The 14,182-nt window shown below is 37.0% G+C and overlaps 1 protein-coding gene across 36 annotated transcripts in view; it reads right to left on the bottom strand.

Annotated features, from left to right (window-relative positions):
* The window catches only part of MAP2 (microtubule associated protein 2), a 366,938-nt gene that overhangs the window by 56,865 nt on the left and 295,891 nt on the right, over nucleotides 1–14,182 (bottom strand). For 28 of the 36 annotated variants that reach the window (XM_090044877.1, XM_090044879.1, XM_090044884.1 and 25 more), the window contains 2 exons: nucleotides 13,817–13,927; nucleotides 10,135–10,212 (listed from right to left, as the gene is read on the bottom strand). In XM_090044877.1, coding sequence (XP_089901003.1) covers nucleotides 10,135–10,212; nucleotides 13,817–13,927 — 189 coding nt within the window. The remainder of the gene's footprint in view (nucleotides 1–10,134; nucleotides 10,213–13,816; nucleotides 13,928–14,182) is intronic. The other 8 variants (XM_090044873.1, XM_090044891.1, XM_090044874.1 and 5 more) reach the window with 1 other exon arrangement.

Here is a 14,182-nt window from a genome sequence, read left to right as displayed (position 1 = left end):
CATCTGAAGCCATCCAGATCTGTGTACCTGAGCATCTCACTGCAGAAACAGTACAGCTGCTAAATGTTAACTCTAATAATGAAGTGTTGTCTGGGTGACATAAGAAAATATAATCTGACATAGAAGGGAGAGTGGCCTTCCTCCCACCCCAAGATTATTTTGTGCCAAATATGTGCCATATTTTCTTGCATACTACACCACACCATTTAAGACCTGCACCTTTTTTGGAAAGGGAGAATCCAGGAAAAAAAATTCCAGTCATGGCCACATGGAGCAGGAACAGAGCCTACTCTTCAGTGTACTTGCCTTCCCTTTCTAGCCCAGGTAAAATTACAGTTTTAGCCCTCTCAGAGGCACTGCTTCATTAGCAGCAAGTTTTTGGCTGTTTTGGTACTGCCAATTTGGCTCTGCCTGTAAGAGGTTAAAAATGTGAGTGAAATGTAGATCAAACTTTTTAGGAAACTACATTTTATCTTCTAGGAAAAGTTTTGGGGAAGGGTTCTAAACTGTCTCAAGAAAAGAGGTTAAAAATGTAGCTACTGTATAAGACTGGATTCTGCCCCTGCTTTCAGAATTAAAAAAAAAGTCCCAGTTTGCTTGTGAATGCTGAGCAATAAGCAGGGCAGGGCACAAATATCTGAGCTGAGCCAAGGAAGAAATGATATGGAGGGCTAGTGTTTATTTTTTGTCTTAGGTAGGATATGCTGTTCTGTCTGTGAACCCAGGATTTTCAAATGCAAACCAGAAGCATCTTTGGCAAGAGATAGGTAATTATACTTCCTTTATCTGTGTGAGTTTTTGGTTATTCCAGACTACCTCACAATAAGTCCACAACTTGGACCACATTTTTCTCTCAGCTACATCCGGGCTTTCTGTTGCAACCAAAATTGGGCCCAGCAACTATCAAATATATTTTTAAAAAATGTTTTGCATATTAGAAAATACACTCACATGTTCCTTATTTTCATTAATTTGCTGTATGTCTGGATCATCAAATGGCTGACCTGCCCCACAACACTGTAGACTAATGCCATTCAAAAGACTATTTATTGGGTATGTCTACATGTACATTTACTGCACAGTAACCAGTTTTTAGACCAGCATCTACACGTATATGCCTTACAGTGCAGTAGTGCTGTGTGCGTACCGACTTGGGAGTAAAGTTACTTCCAAGTCAATCCACACACAGTGTTACTGTGCAGTAAGGCATCTACATGTGTCTTGCTGCACAGTAACTAAGTGGGCATAAATTTGCTACCTGCATGATCCAAGTTGGCGTCAGTCACTATAGTTACTGTGCAGTATCTGTGTATATACAGACGCACCAATTAAAAAGTAAAAAGGTACTAATTTTGTTTGTTACGAATTGGCCCATACTTGTATCTCACAAATCAAATATTTTATACTGGGGAGGCAACCTGTTTTCATTTATGACATTGTGACATTCTAATACTGACTTGGCTTACTATAGAGTTTACATGTTGCTCACTATGTTTTTAAATGTCATCATATTCTTTAGTGTTGCAGCTGTCTCAATACGTATTATACAGCTTCAACCACATAGGGTAAAAATGGGAGAGAAATGTCACTGCATGTTACAGTGCAGATAAAGGTACATGGGATAGGTAACATCATGTAAAAAAGTGTGCCAGGCTAACGCTTCATTGTTTAAGAAGGTTGACAGTTTTTCTGCTTTAAATAAATATAAAAAGATAGTGACATTATACAATTTGGTATGAAGCAAATTATTTTAATTGTTGTTCTTGTTTAATACCATCACTTTAACTATGTTCATCTATGTGTGGGTTTCATTAGTATAAATCACCATAACCAAAAAGATAAAATGGAGTTGCAACTTTTAACTTGTAACTCAGACATTACAATCTCAGTCAGTTGGTTTAAGATCCTAATCTTCTTTTTTGACTTCAGCTGGGGTAATAACTTAATGACATACATTTTAAATTCTGGAATATTTTTGGGAATGTATTTTATGGAATATAAATATATAATAAAGACAGGATTTGTCATGGCACTTGAACTTTACTTAGACTGTAGGCCATAAATTTGTAAATTTTGCTTTCCTGCCTAAGAACTGGCAGGACCGGGGACTAAGGTCTCAACTAGTTTGTTTCTGCATTCCCAGATCAATCTTTCTTTTTCTATTCTATTTTGCAGCCAGGTATATTCATTTTCATACTCATACTTTTAAAATGTGGAATGCCTAACTCATTGTAGTTGAAGAATCTCTTTTGCATGAAATAATTTAACCAATTAGTAATACAGCGTTCATTCAACAGAACCCAATGGGAATATGGCCCCTGTTGCTTTAAATGAGGCTACAATTCTGTAGCAAAATTATACTAACTGAATCATAATAAAATGACATCAATATCTCTCTACTGGCAGAGAAATATATTATGTGAGCCCATTCATAGTTATTCAACTATAATAGACTAAAAAGCTATTAATTGATCATGGTACCACTAATTCCCTTCTACAGTATTTTGATGTTGAAAGATCATCTAGTTTCAAGGTTCTCTAATCTACTGTATTATGTTAGTAGTGGGTCATGATATAATGTATGATTATTAGCACTACGTAACATCCAAAAGGAGATACATACATAGAAATACAGAGGTGATTAGTTGTGTTAATCTGAAATCAGGCAGAAGGTAGATGCAATCTATAGAATGCTTTTCTTGAAAAGGATCATTTTAACAGATTTTCTTCTAAAGGACAAACCATGGACATAAAAAAAATCAACACAATGTGATATGGTCACAAACTCCTCCAAGACAGTTTTAGGCTGGACATAAGGAAAAACTTCTTTACTGTCCAAGCACCCAAGGCCGGGAATAAACACCCTCCAGAGGTGGTGCAAGCACCTACTCTGGACCCTTTTGAGAAACATTTGGATGCTTATCTTGCTGGGATCCTTTGACCCTAGCTGACTACTTGCCCCTGGAGCAGGCAGATGGACTCGATGACCTTCCAAGGTCCCCTCCAGCCCTAATGTCTATGAAATCTATGAAACAACATAGTAAAATATTAGGCATTATTTTCCTGATTATCCTTCTAAATTTATTTCCTGCTAATACATTATTATGAGCATGTTAGATACCAAAATACTGGCAACGTACTTCTGATAGTGGTATGGTTTTTTTTAAATACCCTGGCATGTTATACCCAGATAGATCCATTTTATTTCTGTTTTAATGCCACCAAGGAAAAGTAAAAATGAATATGGTAAAAGATGCCTATCCAATTCTAGGGGCTGCTCTTTTTGAAAGTGCCACTTTAGAGGAAAAAAACCTGAACACCCTTCTGAAAAATCAACTTTTCAAAATAATGTTGTTTCAAATGACAAAAGCATCATCTGTGAGGGTAACAATGTTACAGCTTGGACATGTGACATGTTTACATCAGTGCAATCAAACTTTACACCTTGAAAACATGTACTGGACACAAGATGTTATGCCCTACACCAGTGTAATTTACTTAGTTTTAGTGCAGAGTTACCATGGAAAAAATCAGGGTGAAATTATGCTGATTTTGTATCTAGACCTATCCCAAGATAGCCATTTGCCTTAGACCTGCTACTCCACCTCTCAGTATTGACACTGTAACAGTACCTACTGTGAGTAACAACCCTGGAATAACTGGTTGTCTCTTCTATCAAGACTCCCATATAATTGACATTACTGCAAAAAACCAATAGAGGTTACTCCAGTGAAAATGTGTTGTTGTGGTTCCAAACCCTTAATATGCTTGGAAAGCTGCTTTTCTGAAGCATGGACATTAATTCCATGCAAGGTAATTTGAGTACCTTTGAATGCATAGCACTGAACTTGCTGGCCCAGGAGACCCTTTCCATTCCCCTGTTCTTATCGTCAAAAGGTGATGGTAGTAGAAAGAGAGCAAGAGTTAGAAAGAGAGCAAGAGAAAGAGAATGCTACAATAAGTGGAGCTCAACCCTGAGGTGTCAGAAACATGGAACTAATGGGGATTTTAGACTTTTAGAAATACATAACATAGATGTTCAACACCTTTTCAAAAGTTTGTTCATGTTATGCCAGGAGATGCAGCTGATGAACAGACACTATTTGGTGCACTGAATATTTATTTAAATACTAAACTGATGAGTTTACTCCATACTTCGAGTTCATTTTATGATATTATTTAAAGTTCCTATTCAAGAATGCATCACATCAGGAGAGTAGGTAAAGCATGTGCTTAAATTTAAGCAGTTGTTTAAGTCTGTACTAAAGTCAAATTAAAGTCAAGCATGTGCTTGATTGCATTCCTTAAGAAGCAGGGATTTAAGCAGATGCTTAAAACTGCTTCCCTGATGGGGGGCCTAAATCGCCATTAATGGGTATGAAAAGAACTCAGATTATTAATTACATCAAACATAATGTCATTACTGTGACATATGGTGATACATCAAACATAATGTCATTACTGTGACATATGGTGATGTCAAAACATTTCAAGTATAATAAAGGCACAAAGCCAAACAAGAAGCATGGAATTAATAGATTTGCACCTGTATGTCAATTACATTTTTGAGTTATTTTAAATTTATATTTTTTAAATATAAAAAGTGAAATGATCAAATCGTGGTTCGCTATTACTTTTGCTTGTATCAAAACACTGATTTTGAGAAACTGGTAAAACAATGCCATTCCAGGGATAGGAACTAGGTAGAAGAAATATTCTGAACATGTTTTATTTAAGCGTTATGTCATAAGTTGGCAACTGTATGCTACCATGGGCCATAACTTGCAACCTGACCTGCTCGATGACCTGGATCTCCAAATCTCCTCCCCTGGAGCACTCAAATTGCCTGCACTTACCCTTACTACCAATCCCCATTTCCAACAGCAATGGAGAGGGACAAATTCTAAATTGATGATAAGCCCAGAAATGAGAGTAGCAGAACGTGGGGCATGAAGAGTAGTGTTGAGGAGGGTATGGGTAGCATGGTACAGCTGTGTGCCACAAATCCCCTAGGCTCCCTTGGGCTGTATCCAACCTCTTTATGGGATGTAGACTGGCAACTCCTGATTTATGTGATTATTGATGAAATGGAAAATAAAAGGCTGAGGTGGATTTCAAAGGGGCCTGAATTACTTGGCAGCACACCTCTCACTGAATTTCAGTGAGAGCTGGTTACTTGACTCCCTTACTCTCTCTTATGTAAAAATTTCAGCCAAATGTCCTGTTTGGTTACAGGGTGGTATTGCCTTCTACTTAGCTGCTCATATGCCTAATAAGACAGACAGAATACAGGGAAATGTAAGTTTTTCCAGCAGTGCTTACAGAGGTATTCTGGGAACTAAGAATGGTTTGAAGATCCAGTCCTACCAAAATCATGTAATCACAAACATATATGTAGATACACATTAATAATGACATACAAAGAAAAGGTAATTAACTAAAAAGAATGGGTAAGACATATCAAGCAAATAATTAAAATTTATAAAATGTGCATGAATCTAAAGAAGTATCAACTGTATTCACTTTTTAAATAAATTAATCATGGATGTTCTAAGTTTCAAAGTCATAGAAAAGCCTCCAGCAGCTGGCCAGCCTGTTAGGGGAAAGAGGACTTCTTACCAAAGTTTTAGAAACTAAGTTTCTAAAAGTGCTAACTGGGTACATCTGCAGATAGGCAATTTATCCAGAACTGTAGTGTAAGACTGTAGAGTGAAAATTTTGAGGTAGACCAGTTTTTTTAATACTCTATTGCATGGTTAAGTAGCAAAAGCTTTTACTAAATGAAGCTAAAAACATAACAATGTTTCTAATAAGTCCTACTTATTACTATTCATATTACTTGCAAATTAATTACTAATTAATATGCATATGCCTATTTTTATTCCCTATTTAAGCTGTATCTTCATTAAAATTGGATCTAACCAATATAAGACCAATAATCGTACTCTGAACTGTCTTTAGTTTCCCATTTTCCCCTGTTGTCCTGGCACTTTTTAAAATTATTCTCTCCTCTGACATTCTCTTTTTTGTTCATTTGCTTTGCTTCCTCTTTTGTCACCCCAACTTCGGTCAAGCAAATGCAATATATTGCCATTAAACAGCTTAGGGCCTACTACAGTCTACAGCTCTTAAAATCACTGGCCAAAATCCCACAAGAGGCAATCAAGCCAACACAGAGACCTGATGAAAATCTATGAAACTAAGTTCCCTAAGATTATTTTTCAATAATTCTGAATGGGAGGGGAGGTATCTTGAATGAATATGGATCAGTGTGATGATGATATGACAGATGAATCTCTTTTTTTGAAACAAAGAAATCTTAGACTGTCTGCTTAAAGTTTCTTGAATCTGAATACTACAGGACTTGAAAGGGGTAACAGAGAAGTGGTCTGGGTTCATCCATATTATTTTCTTGCTCCAGTTTTATCATTGTTCAGTGTTTCTTACATTGCTTTCTATCTTGCTTTATTTATAACTGCTTTACAAAAGATTTAAAAAAATTGTTCATGAGATAATTTCTTAAGATGGGCAATAAAGTCTTCAAATGCTACTATGCTTTTATTTTAATCTTTTCTCTATAACAAACATTTTCCCCTGTTGTTTTAGTACCCTTTAAGAGATATCTTGGTTTCTCTCAGGCTCAAGTAAAAAGGCAATACATTTTCAAATCTAAGGTAGAATATTTTTACTTACAGGGTTATTCAGTTTTTGATTCCAGAGCCTTTTTGAAAATGTCTTTCAAAAGTGATGTTTCACTGAAAATAATTCTTCACTCATAACCCTCAGTTCTTTTTAATTTGTAAAACAGTTTTTGGTTATAGAAATATACACTTTAAACTGCACACTATTTTATCAAGGACATTCTTTTTGTCCGGTAGGATTCTAGATTTGGTTTTATATGAGGCAGTTAATAGCCAATCAAAGGAGGTGCCAAGCACAAAAACGCAATATTGACAGTACAAAGCAGCACCAGCAATGCTTGTCCAAATCCATTTGATAAAAGCATCACATACTGCTTGGGTAAATTCCATTCCCCTAAAATATAAACCACAGGAAAAAAATTGCAATGAATGAATTAATTGCAGTCAGGCAAATTAGTTAGCTTACCTTCCAGGGCAGTGAAAAGCAACCCACTCATCTGAATATCTGTCTGTGGTTGTACGAAAGAATGAAGCCTACATCCACCGACTCTTTTCACTCCTAAAATATATTTGACCCAAATTCTTTCCTTTTGCTTTTTTTTTTTTAATTTGTGTTTGCTGCATGGCTGACCACATCCACCTTTGTCATGTCTACAACACAGTGATTTCCTTCCCATTATGACTGAAGGAAATCTCTTTCAGATTCAAAGACATGCTATCACAGACACCGCCCCCCCACTGACAAGAGCACTGGGAAAATATTAAAGGGCAGGTGGAAAGAAAGAAAACCTAAAGGTATTATACATACCAAATGGTTTTGACTTTTTTATATACAATTGCAGAACTGGATGAAATTCTATAAATTCTATTCCACGGAACAGACACAGAAGGGCATATTAGGATATAAATGGGCACATTTACATGTTCAATTAATGCACTTTAGATCAGGTGCATTAAATCTAGTACCTCCATTGTGAGGTACTGCAAAATGTGCATTAGCTTATTTTCATGTGTATTAGGCTAAAGAGCACTTTTTGTGGTGCTGTAATGTGCATTACAATAGGCTACTGCGCATGAAATTGCACATGTAGATGCACCCATTACTGGATATTAGGATATGTAATTAGGGAACATGAGGGTTGAGGGTTTAAACAGATACTATAGCTATTGTATGAAATCCTGCAGTCTTCACTTAGGGAAATGTTCCTATGGAATTTAATGAGATTTTTGCTTGAGTAAATACAGCAGAATTTAACTTATTCATGCTAGCAGCATAAGACAATACTGAGTCTGGTAGTCAACATTTCAAAGTAGTTGTAGAAAATAAGGATTCACTCCAGTCAAACAGACAAGGGCTTAATGTATAAGAGAAGCAAAAGGATATTGACAAGAGCTGGTTGAAAAATGTCAGATTTTAACAACTCCCCTCCCCGCAAAAAGCCATGGGAAATTTTGGATGAAAACTTTTGCAACAATTTCCTTTGTTTTCCATCTTACCCTACTATGACCCACACCCTGAAAGCCAAAACATAAAAGAGAAATTGACAGCACTTTGGAATTCAGTAATCACCAATACTGAGGAATCACCAAGTAAGATTTTTGTCAATGTTTCCAAAACACCCTGTATTTTCAGAGTCTATGAACAGTCCAGTGAAGTCTGTTCTCAGACTGAAAATGTGGGTCAAAAGCCATAATGATGTTTTAAAATCAACCTTTAAAGAAAAAAACCCCCATAGAAAACATGTAGCATAACATCTCTTCCAAGCATTATACACACATTGACTTGTTAATCCTCACAACACCCCTGTGAGGTAGGTAAATAATGATCATTATGTTAACTCAGCTTTACAAATGAGGAAAAAGAAACACAATACTGTTAAGGAACTTGCTGTGCCTCTTGCATCACTAGGAATGGCTCAGTCCATTAGGTCAAACAACCTAGAGTTGTTCTCTGCTGTGCCACATTTCCATTCTATCAATTAATCAATTAAGTTACTTTATAAAAAAAAACCCTCCAAAAGTAACAAGCAATAATACTGTTAATGAAAACAGTCCTGAAAGCTCATTCTAAACCCAAGATAAAAGATTTTGAAATACATTTGATATAAAGTCACACTCTTGAGCAAAAACAGCCACATACACTGATGAGAAGGAGCAGTGCAAGAATCAGAACTTTCTTGGCTGCCCTAAAATCTTTGTTTATATAGTACTGGCTTCCCATTACCTTTAGGAGATGGGCTGAATTACCACTGTAATATTTGCTCAATACCAGGAATGTTATAACAACAACATTCAGAAAATCAACATTTACACACTGCTTGCTGAACATATCCAGTAAGTATTTTCAGTACAAATGACCAAATAATGTGATCTTTGCTGGATTAATCCCAAATGCTTAGAGGTCAGGTACAAATTAAAGCATGTCCTGATTGACTGAGAGCAAGTACATATTAACGAATCAAGTAAAAGCTATCAATTTCCTATCATATTAAACATCACAGATTAAAATGCATGTAGACTAAATGCATGTAGACAGTGATATCTTATTCCCATGACAAGTTTAATTTCAAAGGAGCCAAGAAGGAAGTTGACATAAAAAGACAAATGACTATCAAATGGCTGACTTCAGTTCAGGGTGATACTTGAAAATGCTAGGTCCAAATTCTTTTCTCAGATGTGTAAGGTAGGATTCTGCTGTATTTAGCTACTCTTCCTGTGACAATTTTAATAGAAGTACCATGCATTTACAGGTCATTCCTATTCAGCAAACCACATACATGCATGCTTAACCTTAATCATGTGATTTCAATGGGGCTTAAGCTCTTGCTTAATGTTAAGCATTGGCTTAAGTCTTTTGCTTAACCAAGATTTTAAAGAGAGATGAACGTAAAGATTATGGGTTCATAATACTGAATATCACTGTGTAAATCAGCACACAAAATTTACTTTAAAGCTAAAAGTTCACCTGTGCACCCACAGAACAGAATCCCCCAATACTACACCTATGTACAGAAGTGTATGTTAAAGATGGAATGTAAAAGGAAACAGTCTAAATCAGAATCTCCTTGCTTTCATGGATTCAGTAGCGTTGAAAAAACTCTAATGCTGATTAATTTTCAGCAAAACAGTTTTTAACAGAGCATAATTACTAATAGTAAGTCTGGAAATTGGTGACCACCCTGGGGAAATCTCACTTTTGTCTTGGCTTATAACATCCATTAACAGGTATCAACATTATTTTCACATTTTTATATGTATGTATTTATTTTTTGCTCCAACATGCACTCCTGCATACCTCTGTGGATGCAGATGTACCTCATTTGTGTGTTACAGTCAGTTTGCAGGTGGCAACTTATTGACAGTGGTTGATTAGTCCACTAAGATGCTACCGGCAAGAAGTAGCCCCCCCATTCACTAACTCTCCCACCCCGTCAGCTTAACATCTGTCCCCCTTCCTCATAGATGTACACTACACTGTCCAAGGGACCCTTACCTTCATCCAGTGTTCCAGTCTGTTCTGAGGCTGGTGATGGAGGTGGGGAAGGAGGCAGATTAGCTGATTCTTCAACTGCTAGAGATTGAACAATGGAAATGAGACAATGAGATACAGCAATTAATTCCAAGGAGAACACTAGATGCCAAGTACAAGCTGCAGTAGACTTTTCTGGCCACACTGGAGAATAATTTAATGGAGAGTTGTACCTAATGGATTTTCAGATATAGTCCCCTTTCAATTTATCTGTTAAACCTATAATAAAAGGAGAACATTTATTTAAAACACGCATTCATTATGTTCAGAATGATAGTCATATTTACGACCAAATAATGTCAAGTATAAAATGATCAGCCGTCCTTTCTGCGTATGTTCCGTCTGCTACATTGATCAATATTGTTTCTGGAGGAACTTTGGTTCCTCCAGAATATTTAAACAAGAGGTATTTTTAGGTTGCTTCCTCATCTGTTAAAAGGACAAACAGGTGCCAAATCCCATGCTTAGTCTACCTTTGTGTACCTAGAGAACTAAGATATTGCTGGGGTTTTCATTGTTAAAGCCTGGATACATTTTATTCATTTTGTTTGTTTGTTTCTGCTTAGTTCAACATGCTCCTTGTCATAACATAAAGGCTACCAGCTGGTGGCACCACTAGAGGCAAGAAGGCATCAATAGGGAATATCACTCATAACATGAAGGTGTTATTCAGATGCTTAATCTGCTCAAATTTTAGATTAATTCCTAGTCAATATCTTTATATCCCCACTGATGTCAGGAGAAGATTTTTAAATGACTTCAGTGGAAGCAGAATTAAGCCACAAATAAGTTATTTTTAAAACATATTCTCCTTGATTTCTTCACTGCTTTCATAAATAAAGTTCACAGGACTAGTTCTGAGCGAGCATTTCTTCAGTTGGTACTAGGATCTATCAGGTTGGTTTTTCTAGAGCTTTATTTTACAAAATTTCCTTCAATAGGGCAGCATTGTATATAACTCTAGCAGGTAAATGGGACTCTACTTGTGATTTACAGCTTGCTCCCAAACCCAGTAAAATCCACTGATTTCCTTTCCATTGACTTCACTGGGGCTTGAATTGGGCCTTTCGTACTCTGTAATCCCAGCATCCTCTGTGGCTTTTCAATCAAAGAACAGTTTATACAGCTATCTTTGCAGTTTAATAACTGTCACTGAGGTTCACAGATCAAATTTTTGCTAACAGATATTTTTCTCATAGTATGTTCAAGAATGTCTTCACACCCTCACCACATTCTCAGTTCTGCTATCCTTTAGGCCCTACTTTAACAAAGACTTTAAGTATATGCCTAAAGTTAAATATATTGAAAGTGTTTTGCTGAATCAGGGGCTTTCATGAAAGAATGGACCTCTGTGAAAGAAGCGCTATTGGGCCTTAAGTCTCTGTTGAATAAAATTCAAATAAACTCAATTATGAAGTAAATAAACTTTGAGATCTAAAGTATCAGGAGGCTGCAGCCCTTGCATATATATGCACACAGATGTAGGCAACAGAAATGTAAATATGATGAATTTAAAAATTTTCTGTCACCCTTTCAGAGTTTCATTGGAAATTTGGCTTTAAGGTTTCTATAAGACACTATTCCTTAAATTCTAAATATCAGGATTTACATACAGAAAACCTATGCTAGAAAAAAAGTTATGTTTGCAAACCATACTAAGTACTAAGAAATTAGGAAATGTGAGAAGATTGTCTGTACAATCTTAATTCAACCCCACTTCTGTGTATGTATTATGATACAGTCTTAAATGACATGTTCATGTAATATTTATTCACAGAAATCCTATCTTGTTGAGTGTAGAGGGTGGGGGGTGCGTACTGAATGGGCAATTACTCAATACTTCTTTTTCAAAGTGTTTGCCTTGCCCTTATTCACTGCACAGTTTCCAAAGCCTGCACTGAATACATAATTATTAATTTCCTCATGGGCTTTTTTACTGCACCCGGCATTATAGTGTCTTTCACACACATGAAAAAAATTATCTTTGCAACACCCTTGCAAGTGGGGATGTTATTACTATCCCCACTTTGCGTATGAGGAAATTGGATTACCAACTGAAGTGCTCACAGGTGCCCACGAATTTTGGATGCAAATTGAAAGTGTTTTTATAGGAATTATATGTTAAATGTATGACACCAATTGACTTCAGTTCTTGTCTTGGTGCTTAGTACCCCAAAATGTCTCACTCTGGGCACTGAAAATGCTGAAAGTTTCCGTTGGGCACCTGTGAAGATTTTCTGCAGTGTCTCGCCTAGCATCCCACAGAAACTCTGTGGCAGAGGCACAGAGTAGCATTCAACTGCCAAAACCATGAAACGATCTTTCTTCTGTTCTTGCAATGACTTGCACCATTCAATACATACTTCTGCCTTTCACAGCAAATGCAGCAGAGGCTTTGAATTACCTAAAAGGTGGTTCAAAAGAGGATGGAGCTAAACTGTTCTCAGTCATGAGAGATGATAGAACAAGGAGCAAGTCTCAAGTTGCAGCAAGGGAGGTATAAGTTGGATATTAGGAAAAACTCTCTCATTAGGATGCTGGCAAAGCACTGGAACAGGTTACCTAGAAAGGTGGTGGAATCTCCATCCTTGGAGGTTTTTATGACCCGGCTAGACAAAGCCCTGGCTGGGATGATCTAGTTGGGGAGTGTCCTGCTTTGAGCAGAGGGTTAGACGAGATGACCTCCTGACATCCCTTCCAACCCTAATTTTCTATTATTCAATGATTCTCTATATTCAAGAACCTAATTCTCTAATCAGTCCTGACTCATTTCCAAGAAGCGTCCATCCCCTCTTCACCTAAGAAATCAGGACTTCCATTGAAAAAAAAAAGAATATGTGATCATGTAATTAAAGACTGTATCACTCAAAAGGAATGAGAATTCTAATACTTTAAGAACACTTCAAAGACATTTAAAATAGTTCTACTTTTCATTAAAAAAATACATAGTTAATTTCTGCTTCTTCAGGTTCTCCCAGAGATACAGGAATAGACCATATTGGAAAGCGGGGACTCCCCTTTATTCACCCAGAATTCAGCCACATAAAACCAGAAGACAGTGGGATATGAGCCTGTCATCAGTTAAGGACTGCATTCTGTTCCTTGGCTGTAGGATAGTGCAATTCTGGAGAATTATTCAGTTGGGCCAAAGGTGGGAAAAATGTTGTCAGAAAATGAATGGTTTAAAAATACTCCAGAGAGCTATTTCAGGCAATAGTCACCTCCTCATAGAAACATGGAAGCACCCTCAAAAAATAATAAAGAATTGGGGGGAAGGAGGAAAATGTAGCCCCACCCTTCCTCCCAAGACTGTTAAGACCCAGAACTTGGCAGGGGTTAACCCTTTCCTCCCTAGAGGCATTGGGACCCACAAGACACCCTTGTTCCCTGAGCCACATGATCTAGGGCACAAGAAATATTTCAGAGAGGAGCCTGACCCTCTGGGCAACAGAAATCTCTAGCTGGCTGAGCTGATAAAGAACCAGCAAGGACAAGTGCTGCTGCACAGATTGGAGAAAACCAATGATGCTATTGGATGCTTTCCCAGAGTTCAGTGTGGACATTGTTATATACTGTGACACACACACACACACACACACACACACACACACACAGATACCTCTCTCTCGCAAATGCCCTGCTTTACCTAAAGGCAGTCCAGGCTGGTCTTTGTGCTGGGCTTCTTTTTCCTGTTCACCTTTCAGGACTGCTACAGCTTCAGCTGTTACTACTTGGACTATTCTTGCAGAAACTTCTTCTGTGGTAGCAGCAAAATGAACAGAACAAATACAATCATATTAATAAAAGAGATGAAAAGAGAACACAACTAAAGCAAAGATTACACAGTCAGATTTGTTAATTTAAGTTCATTTTCTTTCATATATTTTGTCAAACCATGAAACACAACTTTAAAGATGGAGATTTTCCAAAGATCTCAGTATATCAGTGAAAGTTTCCAGGTGCTGAGCACTTGTGAAAACCAACCCGAAATCTAAATATGTAAAATTTATGT

This window comes from Crocodylus siamensis, chromosome 4, assembly GCF_052110815.1.
Source record: "Crocodylus siamensis isolate JL-2025a chromosome 4, ASM5211081v1, whole genome shotgun sequence".
Lineage (NCBI taxonomy): Eukaryota > Metazoa > Chordata > Crocodylia > Crocodylidae > Crocodylus > Crocodylus siamensis.
This window is presented reverse-complemented; position numbering and strand designations above follow the sequence as displayed.